The 18,478-nt window shown below is 48.8% G+C and overlaps 1 protein-coding gene across 4 annotated transcripts in view; it reads right to left on the minus strand.

Annotated features, from left to right (window-relative positions):
• Positions 1-3,858: 3,858 nt before the first annotated feature.
• Positions 3,859-18,478, minus strand: part of ADCK1 (aarF domain containing kinase 1) — a 99,804-nt gene continuing 85,184 nt past the window's right edge. For all 4 annotated transcript variants that reach the window (XM_037503765.2, XM_054691899.1, XM_037503767.2 and 1 more), the window contains 4 exons: positions 11,982-12,131; positions 10,631-10,828; positions 9,248-9,441; positions 3,859-8,122 (listed from right to left, as the gene is read on the minus strand). In XM_037503765.2, coding sequence (XP_037359662.1) covers positions 7,951-8,122; positions 9,248-9,441; positions 10,631-10,828; positions 11,982-12,131 — 714 coding nt within the window. In that variant the 3' untranslated portion in view covers positions 3,859-7,950. The remainder of the gene's footprint in view (positions 8,123-9,247; positions 9,442-10,630; positions 10,829-11,981; positions 12,132-18,478) is intronic.

Genomic DNA, 18,478 nt, shown 5'->3' on the forward strand with positions numbered 1-18,478 from the left:
AATCACAATATTTGGGAATAAACCTAACAAAAGAGGTAAAGGACCTATACAAAGAGAAAACTATAAAACACTGTTAAAAGAAATAAAAGAAGAAGACACAAAAAGAAATGGAGAGACAATCCCTGCTCATGGATGGAAAGATAAACATTATTAAAATGGCCATCCTTCCGAAAGCAATATACAGATTCAATGCTATTCACAATCAAAATTCAATGTCATTCTTCAAAGAAATAGAACAATTATTGATGAAATTCATATGGAATCACAAAAAACCCCGAATAGCCAAAGCTCTCCTGAAAAAAAAAGAAGGGAATGGAGGCATCACACTCCCAGACTTCAAACTCTACTACAAAGCCATAATCATCAAAACCGCATGGTATTGGAACAAGAACAGACATACAGACCAATGGAATCGAATAGAAAATCCAGAAATAAACCCACAGATTTATGGTCAACTAATCTTTGACAAAGGAGCAAAGACTATGCATTGGAGCAAAGAAAGTTTGTTCAATAAATGGTGCTGGGAAACTGGGTCGCTACATGCAAAAGAATAAAGCTTGACCACTACCTCACACCATACACAAAAATCAACTCAAAATGGATTAAAGAATTAGACATAAGACCTGAAACCATAAAATATATAGAAGGAAATATAGGCGAAACACTACGTGATTTGCACATCAAAGACATCTTTACAGACACATCACCCAAAGCAGTGATAGTGAAGGCGAAGATAAACAGCTGGGACTACATCAAATTAAAGAGCTTCTGCACAGCAAAAGAACAATAACAAAAACAAAGAGAAATCCCACCAACTGGAGAACATTTTTGCACCCAACACTAATGATAAAGGACTGATCACAAAAATCTGCAAAGAGCTGATGAGACTCAACAACAACAAAGAAAATAATCCAGTCAAAAATGGGCAGAAGAGCTAAAAAGAAACTTCTCTGAAGAGGAAATGCAAAGGCCAACAGGCATATGAAAAAATGTTCAACATCACTTGTCATCAGGGAAATGCAAATCAAAACTACCATGAGATACCATCTTACACCAATGAGAATGGCACATATTAAAAAAAACTAGCAACAACAAATGTTGGCGAGGGTGTGAAGAAAAAGGAACTCTTCTGCACTGTTGGTGGGAGTGCAAACTGGTCCAACCACTGTGGAAAGCTGTGTGGAGATTTCTGGACCTACTAAACATAGAGCTTCCATATGATCCAGCAATTCCACTCCTAGGTATTTACCCAAAGGACACAGAAACATCAATTCCAAAGAACACCTGCACCCCTATGTTTATAGCAGCACTGTTTACAATAGCTAAGCTTTGGAAACAACCCAAATGCCCAAAAATAGATGACTGGATCAAGAAGATGTGGTACATATATACCATGGAATATTACTCAGCATTCAAAAAAGATAAACACATGCAATTTGCAGCAACATGGATGGCGCTGGAAGGGATCATGCTCAGCGAAATAAGCCAAAAAGAAAAAGAAAAATACCGGATGGTCTCACTCATAGCAGGAATCTAGAAAACTTAAATAAGGGACCAGGAAAATGAATAACTATAAGAAAGTGAAAATCAAAATCAACAAAAAAACTATGAACCAGAGACACTTTTAGGGGGGCAGGGGCAGGAGGGGAGGGATTGGGGTCAGAATGGGGGGGCTGCAATTGTATGGGGAATATAACAATAAAATTTATTATCTAATTAAAAAAAATAATAAATAAATAAATAAATAAAAATAATAGCTGCAACAGGATTCTTTGATTGAAAATCAGATACTCAAAGTAACTTATACAAAAAGAGAGGACCATGGATCATTGGATCATGTAAATAAAGAAATAGGTGGATCTGGCCTGCAGCAATGGCTGGATCCAGGGGTTCAAAGGATGAAGGAGGCAAAGGATCCATGGGAAAGGTAGTCACTCTTCAGAGCCTTCACTGAAAGGCACGAGAAGGTCCTGGAAACTTAACCCCTAGTGGAACCATCTCTATGGTAAGAGAGGTGGTCATATAACCTCCCACACTTGTGGGAGACACTTGATCAGCACACTTGCAGAAATGGATGTCCCTGCAGGAGAAAAGTTCTATTAAATCTGCAAAGGATGCTGTGTAGGTAATCTTTCCACTTCTGTGCTGTGTTTCTGTTAGTTTTTTTGTGTTGCTTTTCTCTTCAACGTCCACAGACAACATCCATTCACATTCACCATCTCTCTCCCAAAAGGAGAACTTAAGGACGTCTACCCCATTTCATAGCAGAAGAAGCAGAGGTTCAGAGACCAATGCAAGCTGCCCAGTGAGAGCAGAACTAGGACCATAGGCCTGACCTTCAGCTGCATGGCCCGGAGCCTGGTCTCCCTCTGGGGTGATGGAACTTGATAGTCATGCTTCTGGTGTTGTCATTTGTCATTATGTGTGTGTGTGCTTAGAGTTCATTTGTAGCCAATGTACACATTTAAACTCTATCGCCATTTTTATTATCATGTGTTGGCATAGCTGCATTTTTCAGTTTCCTGGGGGTCTTTTAATTTGGAAATAGCCAGGCCTCTCTTAATCTGAGGCTCTGCTAATGCCCACATGTGGAGCTCATAAGCTACATTTCTTCCTCCTCCAGAAAAACCTAGAGGGTATGTGAACCTAAAGCAGGGATTCCCCCACCCCTGGCTGGGGAAGCTTTAAAGGATAAAAATAGTAAGTCCTGCCGATGTCACATTTCTCTCGATAGGATATGGACAGGGCCTTTCTTCTGATAGTCCTCCTCAAGCCCATAACCCCAGTTAATCACAAGAAAACATCAGATGAACCAAAACTGAGATTCTATACAATGTGTCAAGGTCAAGAAAAACAAGAGCCAGAGGCCCTGTCACAGAGCAGAGAAACGAAAGAGAGATGATGACAAGTTTAAGGTGAGTTCCTGGGACACAGAGGGGACCTTCGTGGGTCATTGGTGACTCTGAATGGTTTAGTTAGTAGCACTGCACCAGTGCCAGCTCTCAGAGCTAATAAAGATACCGTGATTATAGAAGATGTTGACTATGAGGAACTGGGTGGAGGGTCTGTAGGCATGCTCTGTGTACTACCTTTGCAGCTCCACTATACATCTAAAGTTACTCCAGAATAAAGCTCAAAACAATTTAAAACGCTCAGACTTCATTCAAACCAACTTCTGATTCAAATCAGAATCTTGGGTATTGGGAGGTCTCCGGGCGATTCAAAGGTACAGGAAGGGTGGAGAACCAGAGATCAGACACTCCAGCCATGAGCTTGGGCATCAGAATCCCCTGCAGAGCTTATTAAAATAGGTTGCTGGCCAACATGGATGGAGCTAGAAGGGATCATGCTCAGGGAAATAAGCCAGAAAGAAAAAAGAAAAATACTGGATGGTCTCACTCATAGCAGGAATTTAGAAAACCTAAATAAAAGACCAGGAAAAAGACTAATCAATGCAAAGCGATAATCAAAATCAACAAGCAACTATAAACCAGAGACACACTATGGGGGGGGGGGGGCAGGGAAACAGGGAAAGGAAGGACTAGAGTCAAAATAAGGGGGGGGTGCAATTGTATGGGGAATATAACCAAAATGAAAATGCATACATTGTGCAAAGATGAAAAAAGATGTAAGAATTATATAAAATAAAATAGTTAAATAAAAAATAAATTAAATTTTAAAAAAGAGTTAAAAAAATAAAATAAAATAGGTTGCTGGCAAGGGACTATGGTGATGGTACACGGGTGAATTGGTGGTGGAAATTTTCCGAGGACTATAACCGAAATGAGAAAGCATGCATTGTACAAAAAATGAAGAATAATGTAAAAAATATATAAAATAAAATAGTTTGCTGGGCCCCACCCTGGCGACTGTGATTCATCAATCTCACACACGGGGCCTGAGAATGTACACTTCTAACAAGCTCTCAGGTTGTGCTGATGCTGCTCCTGGAGGCCCCACCTCTAGAACCAGGGCTCCGGATCCTGGCCGCTCATTGTGGCCTGCAGACCAAAGCCTCAGTGGGAGCTTGTTAGAGATGCAGAATCTCAGACCCACCGTGTCAAAACCTGTGGTTTCATAAGAGCCCAAGTTATTCATCTGTTTATGTGAAAGTTTGAGAAGCCCCTCTAGAAGGAAAATGCAGGGGGATAGCATGGGAGCTGGTCTGGCAGGGGTAGGGACAGGGGGCTTAAACCCTCACCACTTCACCAGGCTGGCCTTTCCTCTCATGCAAGGGAAAGAGAAAATAGGAAAAACAACACACAGTGTTTCTATTAGCTCAAAATGAAACTATTAAGCCAAATGCAGAACTGGGCAGAAAGAGCATTTTCTGCCCCCAGCAGTGCTGGCCAGGGACAGGGTGACCTGCCTAGGAGAGGAGCTGGCTGATGGACGGACTGAGGCAGCAGCCAGAGAAGCCAAGTCAACCAAGCCAGGAGGCACTCACCACGGGAAAACCGACATGGAAGCTATGGTCCAAGGTGTGATATTTACTCTGCTGAAGGACGACCTCATCCTTCCTTTAGGAGACAGTGCCAAGCCAGTGTGCGCAGCTTCAAGGCAGACTTCTTCATAGGCAAGCAGGAGGGAGGGCAGGGAGAGAGGGAGAGAAGGGAAAAGAAAGGAGGCAGGGAGAAAAGGAAGGAAGGGGGGGTGGAAGCAGAACTTTCTTGAACAAATGGGCCTTTACCAAAAGGTTTGCAAACTTAACACTTGGGGAACTGGCCTCCCGGTTCCCCCTGGCCAGTCACCAGCAGCAGTGGCACCATTTCAAGGCCTCTCATTAATGACCGATGCTCAGGATCCAGCCCAGCAAACATCAGTGCTCCAACAGGCCAGGCTGCCAGGTACACAGCACCCTCTGAGGCTTTGCTCTCCAGCCAGTGGAGACCTTGCCCAGTCAGCAGTGCCCAGCTTAGACCCCAGCTCCTCCTGGCTGCACCTGTCCTGGCCACACCAGCCTGATGTCACTCCACAGGGCACTGCCTAGTGTAACTCACATTTGCTCACGCTGAGGCGAATGTACCCTCCCACCTGGAATGTCCCACCTGGAGGCTCTGCATGGTGCTGCTGAGACTGTAGATGCTCATATTCTGGAGCCCTCCAGACATGGCAGGAGGCCCTGGGGAGGCGAGAGGGTGACTCTGATCCCGGGGTGGGCTCCAGGACAGAGAAGGGACCAGGGTGAAGATCTGAGTAGATGCTCACCAGAGCTATGGATGAATCACAGACTAGAGGCCAGGAGAGAACCAACTCCTACTGCTCTGGTAGCCATGGCCAGTGGGCCAGCGGCCAGTTGATAAACATGTCTCCTCAAGCCAAGTACACAAGACACCAGTGTGACAGTTACACAGTAAAGCATTTGTCTGGTCTCTGTTCCTGCAGTGCTCCTGGGAGATAACCTCTAACTCCTCGGACTTTCTAGATTGACAGGAGTATCATCTTTCATGATGTGCTGGCTGGGTCACACCTGAGCTTATATTGATGACTCAGAATGGGGGGCAGGGGTGATATCAGCCCTGCCTTATCTGCGGAGGAATGGAGGGGGGCAGTCTGGAGGTTGGGTTCAAGTAGAAGATCAATAATTCAATTAATCAAGACTACAGAACAAAACCCTATCAAAACTCTGAACACGAGTTCATATATCCATGTGCAGAGAATTCTGGGTCCTGCTTCTTCTACTGGAGAGCACAGGTTTGCCTTCAGGACTCCCAGACCTCGCCCTATGTCTCCCTTCATTTGTCCTGCCCTGATGTGCCTCCTTTATAATAAAACTGCAATCACCAGTATAGTGATTTCCTGAGTTCTGTGTCTTTCTAGCAAATGATTAAATCTAAGAGGGTTGTGGGAAGCCCCCGAGGTAGTTGGTTGGTCAGAAGTGCAGGTGGCCTGCGGACCCCCAACCTGCAGCTTGTGACTGAGGTGAGGCCAGTCCTATGGGAACCGTGCCCATGAGCCCATGGAGTGCCACTGCCAGGGAGTGGTGAGCGTCCGTGTCGGATTGCTCTGCAGTATCATCGAGGTCCGAGTCGAGGTCCCCGTCTCAGGTGCCAAGGAACATGAAAACAGGAATGCCTTTTTCCAGAAATTTTCATTTTCCTTTACCTATTCCCTTTTCCTGCCTCCACTGAAAATCCAATTTCCTCTAAAATCGGGGGGCTTGAGACCCAATTCAGGAGCAAGTGTAACCCATATTTACAGCACTATAGAATAAAAAACAAAACATGGACCTCTATTCAGCAGCTGTGTGACTTTAGGCAAATTGCTAGGCCTCTCTGAGCCTCGATTCCCTTCTCAGTAAGAGGCGGGAGGCTATTAACCTGTCCTCTGCATAGTGTTAATGGCACAATTCAATGATGTCACTTATTTACCAAGAGCCTAGCAGTCTCTCCCAGCCTACTCCCAGCCTATTTTCAAACTTCCCATATCCCAAGCATTCCCCACCTTTCTGCTCTCCTTGGAAAACTGTTTTGGGTGCTGGGTCCACTGGCAACATGCTGATGTTTTAGATCCCAGGGCAGCGAGAAGCCAACCATTAAACCAAAAGCGAAAAGCAAGTAACCATTACCTTGAACAAAAAGGACATTTATATTTACTTCAGTGGCTATAAAAGATACCATAAAATATAATATGCAGCATGCATCTTCGTGATTAATAACAGATCTTGCAAATTATTCTCTCGGGTTCCTGGGTGCATCCAACTGGTCACTAAGAACAATTAATTCTTTCAGAAAATAAAGGAGTCTTGAAATTATCTCTGGTTAGTGAAAAGACTGCTTGCATTATGAATAAGAGAACAGAAAATGAGACTCAAATTTGGGGGGTTTTGCTTCTGTGAATGGGGTGCAGTAAGATCGGAGAAATTCAAATACAATTAACATCTGAGCACAGTGCTCAGCAAGAGCTGGGACCTGCCAAGGCTGGAGTCTGAAGCCTAGAGGTTGTCCAGGACAGGTGCTGGCACCAAGCCAGCAGGCAATAGATGGAAGCACAGGGTCCAGACAGGTGACAGGGTCCAGACAGGTGACGGGGCTTCAGCTTGGAGTCTGAGCCGCAGTGACTAAGGCTCGGACTCCAGCCTCCAGGACAGGGTCTGGTCATCGAACGGCAAACCAAAGGGTGAGTCAGGAAACAATTCATGGAACAGGTCAGGGCCAGGGCACTGGAGGAGGTGAGCATGCAGGAGATCAAATACAAGGTTTCAGCAGAGTCTGAGCTCCTAGCCTTGGGCCTCCTAACTCCTGCAACCAAGGTCTCAGTCTTAGAAGGTGAGAAAAGCAGGAAATGGTCACACAGTGAGAGTCTAGAAGGATCACAGCGGCATGAAGCCAAGCAGAAGACAGTGGCACGTGGTACCCAGGTCTACTGTCACAGGCTAGACAACACGATTCACTTCCAACCTCAGTAAAAATCCCACCCACCAGCCCTGCCCTGAAACCCTTCAGGGTTTATTTATGGAAACACAGTCCCTAAAACACCACAGGGTTCCCTTGACAGCGGGGAGCCCAGGGAGGCCGTGGGGCCTGCCTGGGGTGCCAGCCACCTCCTTAGCCAGCTCAGGGGCACCATGAGCTCAGAGACGGGGCTTCTCTCCCACCATGTTCAAGTTCCCAAAGCGAACATGCCCTCAGTGGACACACGGCCCCTCCTGAGCACAGGAAGGGCTAACAGCAAGGGGGAGACACCAACCCCACAGCACACGGGAAGGAGAAAGCAGGCTGCTGTGCCTTCTCCCCGGCAGGGAGAGAAGCCTGTTGCCTGGAGCAGCTCTCAGGCCCCCGACAAGGGCTGCGGTGCGGGAATTCCAGAGGTAGAGGACGTGACGCCGTGAATGGGGACTCCGGGCCGCCTCATGGGAGAAACAGGGCAACCAGGTGGAGACACGACTGAAGAGCGAGGCGTGAAAGACTCCTTGTCACCCCAGAAAGGGGTAGCGGCTAGCGAGTCCACTCAGTGCAGAGCAGCAAACAGCCAGCAGAGCAGCGCCGAGACCCAGCGGGCCGGCCGCAGCCCCTTCACGTGCAGGATGAGTTCGTGGAGGCTGATCTGCCATAAGTTGAAGACCTCGCTGAACGAGATCTGGGTCCTTCTGAGGAACGAGCAGGTATTCTTCTTCTGGTGCCTGCACGTGAAGGGGCGAGAAGGAAGGAGAGAACATGAGATAAAGAGACAAGAAAATGGAAGAGCGACCCTCCTCCCTGGCCGGGGGACGCCTCCCAGCTCCACAGTCCCCTCTCTGCCCAATCAGCCTTCCAGATCCGCAGCCAACTGTTCCGAAGCCGCGCTCGAGGTAAGTGGGGGGAAGCAAAAGCAGTTGTTTCACGGGGCATCAAATCCAACAGGGCCCACTGAATAGAATATTCCAATGTTTCTCTTTCCAAAGCTGGAAAGCTGGTCAGGTGGTCCTGGGGGACCAGTCTCTGTGGATTCAGCCCAGCTCAATCCCTTCTACACCAACAAAAGGACACATCAAAAATTGGTGTTCATAATAATAACAGATTCAAGACTGTGTCCTGAACCCTCAGGGGAAGAATAAATCCTATCCAGCCTTTCAGCGTGCAGCCTACTTTGCTATAATTTGATATTGGATAGTAATGCCTGATGTGTGTGGCCAACTTCACCAGTTTGCCAGAAGGTCCCATCCTCTGCCTGGGACAGATGGGCTGGGAGCTGGCCACAGTCCAGGGCTCCGCAGTCAGCTGAGATCATTCACCCAGAGATGGGCCTTCCATGTATTTGCCGCCCTTAGGTAGAAGGACCTAGGGAAGCACCTTCCCCTTCCTCCTCAATTCCCCAAGGGTGCTGAGGCAGCTAGGAAGAGCTGAAAGCCCTCTTCCCTCACACCACCCCAAGTCACAGCCACACTGGCCTCGCAATCTGGCCTGGGAGATGGTCCTGGGGCCTGTTAGAGATGGCACCTGCATCAGAGCACCCTGATGCCACACCCAGGGGCCACTTGGGTGGAGCTGAGATGCTCAGAAAACTTCCCAACTTTACTAAGGTTAAGAATCACCTGGGAAACTTGCCCACGAGGGCATGGTCTTCGAATCCACTGCCCCACAACAACAGGGGCTCTCTAGACCACCCAAAGCCACCACCCTGAGGCATCAGCAAGCTCTCGGCAACTGTTTTCTGCCCCTAGCTTCCTGGAGATTGGGGAGCTCAGGCAGAGCCCTGGGGACCAGTGGGAGAGAGTGGAGGCGAGCAGGGGCCCTGGGGAGGGGGTGAGAGCCCAGAGCCCACTCACATGGCCAGTGCCCTAATGCAGCAGCGCGACATGTTGAGGAAGGAGCTGGCACTGGCGCGGGTGCCCAGAGAGGCCTCGATGCCACGCAGTAGGTCGTTGGTCTTGAAGATGAGTAGCATCTGCCGTGGCACGTGGTTGAGGAGCTGGCTGATCTGGGGGAGGTAGTTGGCCGCGTTGTTGCGGATCTCTAAGTCCTAAAGCAGCAACAGGGAGAGAAAAAGAGACAAGCATGGGAAATAGAACCCGGGGTGGGGGGGAGCAGGGTGACAGTATCCGGGTAGCCTGAAACCTGGGGGCTGCAAGGAAGCTCCTGGACGGTACTTCAGTACCACTGGGAAACTCCCCCCCACCCCCACCCCAGGGACATTTAGCACAAGGCCTTGGCTTTATAGCTGATGGAGCATCTTGCCCCAACTTCTGGCCAAGCACAGGATGTAGGACAAAAGCACGTGAGTGGGGCCAGGCTGTGTCCCTGCCATGCTGCCTCCTCATCATCAAGGTCAACAATACCTACCCCCCAAACTCCAAGCCAGGACTGGATAGAGCAGCAAGTCTACTTCCCACCACTCAAGGTCATATCACCAGGAAGAAGGGGTGCTAGAGTTGAACCCAGTCTTTCTAACAGCATGAGGGAGACCCTGTCCATGCCAGTGAGCATGCACCCAGGCTGAGGCCAAGCACATCTACCACAGGGTAAAGGCAAGTCTGGGTGCAGCAGACCTCTCCTGTGTCACCCACTGCTCCCCTCAGCAGTGTGTTTCGGTCAGTCTGCCTGTTCTGCTCCCACTCTGTCTCTGGTGAACCCTCTCAACCCCCATACCTCTGGCCTATACCCCAGTTCTTGTATGCATAAATAATAAATCTAAATAAATAAATAAATAAAATAAAGGCAAGTCTACAGGAGTCCAGGATAGCCTGGGAAGTCAGAGGTCAAGTCCAGGAGGGACTAGAAGGTGAAAGTCCTGTCGAGATAGTGAAGGGAAGAAGGAGCACAGGGAGGGGATGTTCCTGGGATCAGCCTCAGCCCAGACTCTGTGGACACTTGTCGGTGTGCAACAGAGAGCTGAGCAACAGAGAAACACTGAAGAACTGACCCACTAGGAGCTCCCAAAACAACGGGACCAGATGCACCTTGGAGCACCACCTGAGGAAGTGAAGTCCTCCCCCAGAAGGACACCCCAGGGAACCACATGATGGGAGACGGTCCCCAGAAGAAATCAGTGGCAATGGTGCCAGACTGATCCATGAGCTGGTCCCTGGGGGTCCCCAGAATCCTGGGAGGGAACTGGAGAATCACTGACGCTGGGTTGGGAGGTGCCCAAAGGCCATCCCTGGCCCTGCCCCTTGCATTCAGGAAAGGGCAGCGTCACGAGGGCCACCTACCTCCGTGGCAGTGACCGGAGCTTGGCCAATGCCCCTGATGACTGAGTCCCACGACCGGGCCGTCAGCATGCAGGCGAACAAGGGGTAGAGGTCCCCAGCACCCAGGCGCTGGCTGTACTTCTTCACCCTCTTCATGTCAGTCCAGATCAGTGACTGCCAGAGGTGGCAGTAATCTAGTCGGAACTCCTCTGTGAGCACCTGCGAAGGGGCAGAGCCTGAGCCTCCTCTCCCCAGAAAGGGCCTGGGCTGCTGACCTCTGCGAGGGGCACAGAGGGAGACATGGCTGCCATGCAATGCCTGCTTCCTTCCCCAAGTTCAGTCTCCCTGAAGGCCATGTGCAAAGCTACTATTTGACCAGCCTTGGTCTCGAACGGCAGAGACCCCAACTGCCCATCAAAATCTGTATTTTCTTCTTCCCAGGTACAGGCTATATTCCAGCGGCCCTCCTCCTTCCATGCAGCCCTCCGCCGGAACTCCAGTTGATGGAGTGTGACCGCAGCTCCACTTCCAGGTCCAGACCATGAAAATTTTCCACGCATTCTCCTCGGAGCCCTCAGCCCTGCAGCTGGTGGACCTGCCCCCGCGAAAAGGCCCAGGAAGCCCTGGTCTTTGGGGTCCACCCCCCCAGGATGGGTAGGTGAGGAGGCAATTAGACATCAGTTGTGCCTGAGCCACCATTTGTTTGGGGGCTGTGGGTGACAGCAGCTAGCCTTGAGCTAGAGCACCTAACTCCACAGAGGGTTTCAAAGGAAGCCAAGATGTTGGGGTATGAGAACAGGATCCTGAGGAGAGGAGCAGGAGGCCATTGGGGAAACCTCCCCAGGACCATGGAATCAAACCAGGCCACAGACCCTGGGATTGGCAGTGAAATTTGCAACTGCTAGGCAGGAACTCAAGGCTCATTTAAACCAGCTGTGTCCCAAGTTCCAGAGTCTGGGCCCTCCAGTGCCTCTCAGTTCCCCAACCCCTTTCTACTACGTCTCACACCCTGAGGGGCTGAGTTAGCCATCCTGCTGAAGTCTCAGCTGGTATTAAGGGCAGCTCACTTCCCAGGGACTGGGCTGGCCTGGGCTTCCCTGGGAAGGCAATGTTTTTACAGTTTACAAAGCACTTTCACACATGCAGGCACATTCCCTTAACTGCTCACAACCGCCCCAGAGAGGTGTTATCAACCTCAATTCACTGAGGAGGAAGCTGAGAGCTCACAGAACTGTGACTTGCACAAAATGACATCTCAGGGTATAGCGATGGGCCCAAACCTGCTTCCCACCTCTGAGGACCTGGGGGAGTTGGCGGGCTCTGCACCAGGCAGGGCCAGAGCGGGCAGGCTGGTGGAAAGGGCCTCTCCTACCTGATAGAGCCCATGGTCCAAGAGGATGACCTCAGTCTTCCCCGTGTCCGGGTGCTTCCGCACCAGCACGTTGCCTGGATGGGGGTCGCAGTGCACAAAGCCATTGACAAAGATCATCTCACTGTACATCTTGCCCAGGTGGCGAGAGATCTGAAAGAGAGAGGATGCAGGTAGGAGTCTGCCTGCTCTGGCCCCTCAAACTGGTGACTTTCCAGAGGAAGCTTGGTGGGGCCAGGTGGGCAGCCGTGGGGCAGCGACAGCTTGAGGGCACCTACTTCTCGAACTTCAGAATGGAGCCTGCTCTAATGCACTTCTTCTTACCAACTTTAGCTGCACAACAGCATCACCTGGAACGCAGGAGTGTTGGGTGGCACCCAGGCATTAGCATTTCCAAGGTGGCGATTTTAATGCACAGCAAAGCAGAACCAATGCTCCCAGTTCTTCCAAAGGGGGTAATGCCCACTTCCCACACCCGCCGCTCCACTTATCCCCCATTTTTCTCTTCCTTATCTCTTTCTTATCAGTCTCTCTTCATGTTTTCCCCAAAGCTGAAGCTGGGCTAGAAAGCTGGAGTGGGGGTCATCCACCTGGCCCCACCAGCCTCCACGGCCACCCCACCACTAACAGGCCAGTCCCAGGTGGACCAGAGTCACCAGCCTTTCTCCCCTCTCCCTGCAGGCCCCTTCTTTTCCCCCCGCCACAGCCCAATGCTAATCTGATTTATGATGTCTGCACAGAAGAAATGACACTGGAGAGGCCATTTAAATCATCCTGTCACCGCTGCTCTCCCTGCTGAGGCAGACTTCTTATCTCGACTCCCTTTTTATTAAAGCTAAAAGCCTCTTCCCAGTCAGGGAACAGCTGCTGAAAAGAGCCAGACCTGGGCCTGCAGATGGTCGGTGGATGGGTTTCCATGGGACCAAGAGATTTTCCACCCAGAGAGCTGGCACCTCAGGACACATCCGCCCTTGGCCTTCCTCTTGACCTCACTGGAACCCATGGTCACTAACATATCCCAACCATGGCAAGACGAGCTGGGGCCCATAGGGTGGGGAACAAGGATTAGGGTCTAACTCCTTTCCCTGCCCTACAAAGTCTTCCCTCTCCAGTCTCATCTTGGACTACAACACTCCAGTCGCGTCCACTGTCTTTCTCTTCTCCAATGATCCCTGTGCCTTCCTACCTCAGGGCCTTTGCACGTGATAGTCTCTCTGTCAGGAGCATTCCCCCTCTCTTCCCTTCACCTGTCACTTCTCTCTTCTTTCCCATCCTAGCTGACTGGGATTCCCACTAGCTCCTTTGGGAAGCCTTCCCTGACCTCCCAGACTAAGTGAGAGTTTCCTTAAACTCTTATAGGTTGTTTTTCTTTTCTTTCATGGCACTAGTACACTATTTATGTCATTATCTGATTAATGGCTATCAAGCCCACTATCAAAGTGGCAGGGACTGGTTCTATTTTATTAAACAACTTCATTGAGATATAACTTACCTACCATACTCTGGCCCTATACGCATCCACTTGCCTGTACTAGGTTAACCATGTGATTTAGGACGCTTTCTTCAACACAAGTGCAACCCTTGTCTCTCCAAAGGTTGGGTGTTTTTGTTTTGTTTTGTTTTGTTTTGTTGAGATGCTGTGGTTTTATTTCTCTGATGCTAACCCCAACCCCATTACTCTCTTCTGAAACCAAATCAATTGAATCGACCCTAAAGTGAATCATCAAGAATAACTCAACTTTAGTAACAACAGCTGACTTCCTTAAAACAGCCCAAAAAGTATGTATAATTATGATCGCCATTTTGCCGACAAGGAGCTAACACTTGTGGAGTAAAACCCCCGGAGCTGCACAGTGAGGAAGAGGGAGAGCCAGGATTCAAACCAGATGGAACGCCACAGCCTTCCAGTACCGCGACTCGATACCTTCTGCACTTCTCAATTCCACTTTGTGACCTTAAACAAGTTGCTGAGACTCTCAGCTTCAGTAAAGTGGAACTAATAATAGTGCCACTCTCAAGGGCACTGCAGGAGAGAGTGAGAGCGGCAGCGCCTGGACCCCAGCGACCTCCCCTCTGCACCTCTGCTATTGCTGGTACCGATTCCCCAGGACACTCCTGGGAGGTCGGCAGACTAGGTTTCATGATACCTTTTTAAATGATGAAGAATCTAGAGTTAAAAGGTTTGTCTTAAGCCCTGATACTTATCCTGGGTCACACTTTCCTACTATGACACGAGTGCTCCTGCCGCGTCCCCAGATGAAATGAGCACCTGTGCTTGTGTGGACCTGAGGCACAGGACTTAGCCTGGCCAAGTTCACAGGCTCAGGATGAAATGTCGGGGTCGCAGGTTCCTCAGGGAGGGGCCCAGTCAGAGCTATGCCTGGGTGAGCCAGCAAGTCCCCACCCCTGTGCCACTGAGAGCCCCTTTTGTGAGGCCCTGTAGAACTGCACAGAGCCATGCTCTGAAGGCCAATATTTGCTAAACCAATTGCATTTATTAAGTCATAATTCATTTTTATTTGTCAAGGATGCTTATAAGGTCCAATCAGGGCTCCTGATCAGCCCCAGATAAGCAGTGCAGCCAGACAGAGCTGACGGAATTCCAGCCAAAAGGAGAGAAATGACATTTCATTTAGTCTGGGCAGACCTGTCACGGGGAGATGTATGATCTCCCTTAAGCTTTCTGAAATATTGCTAATCGCTCTGGGCCCCCTATTACTACATTGAAAGATAGTCCCTAGGGGCCTGGGGACTCGGGACAGGAGCCCGTGCCTGTGAGGCGTGAGCTGTTGCTGCCACAGGAGTCAGCAGCGGTGCTGCTGAGAGCAGCTCATATACCACCAGTGAAGACACCAGGGCAGCCTCCTGAATTTGACACCTGTCCAGCTGCCCCCACTTGGATGTCTTCCCACTGCAGGCTGGTACTGATGTTCACTTTAACCAGATTTCACCAGGACAGACAAGTAAGGAAGACAGAAACAGGAGGGGGAGCCAACCTATGCAACCACTTCATTCCGGGGCCATCTCACTACTGCCACTTTGGACAGGGGAGGGGTAACCCCAGGGGCAAGTCATCCCCCTCCTCAGTTTGGGTCCAGGTTCTCTTAGCTGTTAAGTAGAACTAAGTCCATTTGCTCTGCTTCCTCACATCTTGGCCAAGATCTCAAGGCCACATATGGGAAAGTTATTATCACCATATAGACACATAATTGTGGTCAGCTGTTTTTTTGTAGTTTTGGGGGGGAGGTGAAGGATAATGTAGTAGTTTGAGTTAAAATTGGTCAGGGGAGAGAATACCCATTATCACCATCAAAGTATAATTTTCAAAAAGTTATAAACACGATTCATACAAATATAGGATGGACAGGTGTCAAAGATTGTTTCTCTCATCACTAAAGGAGCAAGTAAGAAGGAAAAGCTGGTTCAAAGAGAATTTTGAGGTACTGGATATTTACAGACATTTAAGCAGGAATAAAAGTGAGACTCTTGGATTATATAAAAAGCTGGTTGTTGTCCTACGAGGCAATAAGGAAATCATAACCTCTGGGGTTATCTTTGCTACTGGGTAGAAATTATTTGCATCTCTACCGGATAAGATCTACAGGTTGACATATGACTTCTGTCTGAGCCCTTAATTAATTGTCAGCAGCCAAGTCAAACAAAAGTACATTTCTCTACAAATTAAAAAAAAAAAAATCCTTGTATGTACTGGTTGAACAATGTCCAGAAATGACTTTGAAAGAATCCATTGAATGTTCATAACCTTATTTCTAAATTTTGGATAATTTTTCTTAGCCTCCATCCAGAGTTGCACTAAATAGTATCTAATCTGCTGAGAAAAAAAAGCAGCCAGAGAGGTATGGAGGGTCCCAGAAGAAAGCAAAGGCCACCACTGCACACTCAAGCCTCTCTCCCACCCTCTTCCATAATACTTCAGCTATGTCTCATGCTTAAGGACAAACAATTGAAAATAATGCTGCGATGATCGTGGGGAGTAGATATCTCTTTGAGACACTGATTTCATTTCTTTCAGATAAATACCCAGTAGTGTAATTGCTGGGTCATAAAGTGGTTCTATTCTTAATTTTTTGAGGAACCACCATACTGTTTTCCCCAGGGGCTGTACCAACTCACATTCCCTCCAGCAGTCAGCGAGGCCTCCCTTCTCGCCAAATCCTCACTAACACTTGCTCCCTCCTGGCTTCCAATGGCAGCCACTGGCATCTCACAGAGGTCCTGACCCATATTCCCCTGGGGACCAGTGATGCGGAGCGCCTTTTTGGCCATTCGTACTGTTCATTTCCTCGAAGGCTGCCCCTAATCCTGTTAACATTGGCATCTGCACAAAAACAGGGAGTGCCACCATTTTTCGAGGGACAACAGCTAAGTGTGTGCCATGTACCATTCCAGGCAATTGCAGGGATTCAAAGTCTGCAGAGTTCAGGTGAAGGGAGCAAGATATAAAAAGGAAAAAGAAAGAGGCTGGGTCACCAGGCCAGCGGTAGATACCAGCATCCCAACCCAGGTAGCCTGGCTCCACTCTGAATCACCAGGCCACCTGCCTCTCCACTCCCAGGGAAGCTCCTACCTGGAGGCAGGATTTGCACCTAAAACTTCTGAAGGGTCCCCATGCATCCCAAAAGGTATTCCCTTTGGAGAAGACACTCAGTGGGAAATCCAGGACTGTCTGTCTAACTAAAACCTCACTGTTAACTAAAGTCACAGTTAAGCAAAGCTCTCATTACAAAAAGCAAAAAGTCAATGACAAATCTTTTCATTGTTCCATGTAAAATGAATGTGCCACTCACATAAGTGATTTTGGCAATTACTCACTGCCTTTATTCTTTAACAGTAAGGATGGAAAGAAAAAACTAGGATTCCATAAAAAGGCCAAGTAAAGAATTAATTTAGTAAATAGTATTTAAATCAAAGAATTATTTTTAGGGTTTTTCTCAAACTTGAATTGGCTGCAAGTACTTTAATTATTCTTATTCTACAACTTGCATGGATTAATTTATCCCCCTGCTCCCAGGGATAGTCTGTTTATGTTCCTGGGGGTGCTGTGTAAGAAAAGGCAAGATCTCTGAAAGAAACAGGAGGTTGGTGCCCCTTATAATAAGGGAGTTAATATCCAAACTCTCTTTGCTCCAGGCTCCTTGAGGCACAGCACAGCCTGGAGGACAGACCAGACCATGGCCTAAGCTTTTGCTCTCCACCCCACCCCACCCAGAACACCCTGGATCTCAGAAACCTCACATCACTCACTGCTGCCAGCATGAGGCCAAATTCACTCATGGATGGGCCACTCCTGGACTAGCTAATGTTCAGATGAGTTGCACATCAAGGCATTGAACCTCTTTAGCCACACCCAGCAGGTAGAGGTAACAGGGAAGAAAGAGGACAAACAGTCTAATAACTACTGGAACTGCAGGGGGGTCTATAATTTCAGTGCATCTAGGCATTGGCTAAAGCTTCCCCAGGGCAGGCTTCAACTGGGGCAACACCTGAGAGCCACAAGGCCAGGAAGGGCTCCTCCTGGCCAGAGACTCAAAGGGCCACAGCCGCAGAGGGATTGGGGGTGGGCCCTAGGGACCATGACAATGGAAGACTCAGTGAAAGGAGACATATGACAGCCCTGCCTCAGGCATCAACTCACCCCCGAGAAGTATTTCCATATCCTTCCACCTTACTAGAGCTTCTTCCTACATGTTCCCCCCTTCTTGGGCAAGCATTTTATGCTGGTACCACAGAGGGGCCCAGCGTTGGAATTCTAGCATTACATCAATGTGTGTGGAGCATGTATCCTAAACACAGACAAGTATGTCATGTAGCAGTCATCGAACTGTCCTGCACCCACTTCATAGAAGACAGCTGGAGCTTCCCAAGGGTGACCAATTTCATTGGGGAAGCACAGCTCACAAGTAATGGTAGTGCCAGCAGCAAATCCAGGAAGGCCACCTCCAAAGCGACACTGTCCCCACTCCTGGGGAAATAAATGCAGAGGAACCCATTTTACATGCCTGGACCCCTCTGACATCCCCAAACTTCTAAAGAGTGATTCCAAGAAGTTATGGAAGGGGGTGGACAATGGAAGATGTTTTCTTTCTGTGATTTCAATAACTAGGGTCTTCACGCTTCCTCTGCTTCTCTCCCTGGTCTTCTCAGTAGCCCCACAACAGAGTAGAGAGGTTCACCAAGGTGGAGATGATGCTGATGGAAAAGTAAACATCCTATTCAGCCCAAGTGGTGTCAGGGCATAAGAGGAAGCGAGGGTCCCCCTGTGGCTCAGCCTTTAGAGACCAGGTTGGGCAGGGACAGGGGGCGTCTGCATGCTCAGCAACCTCACTCACTGACAACAGAAATGGGAGGACAGAAGCAGGGCAGAGAAGGTTCTCAGAGATCTCAGGGGAAGACATGCCTCCGTAAACAATGATAAGGACTTTTTTTTTTTTTAAAATAGAACTTCATCATCTGCAAAGCTTACACAATGACCTCGTGAA

The sequence above is a fragment of the Talpa occidentalis genome, unplaced genomic scaffold (assembly GCF_014898055.3).
Source record: "Talpa occidentalis isolate TD23 unplaced genomic scaffold, MPIMG_talOcc4v2.1 talOcc4.11, whole genome shotgun sequence".
Classification (NCBI taxonomy): Eukaryota; Metazoa; Chordata; class Mammalia; order Eulipotyphla; family Talpidae; genus Talpa; species Talpa occidentalis.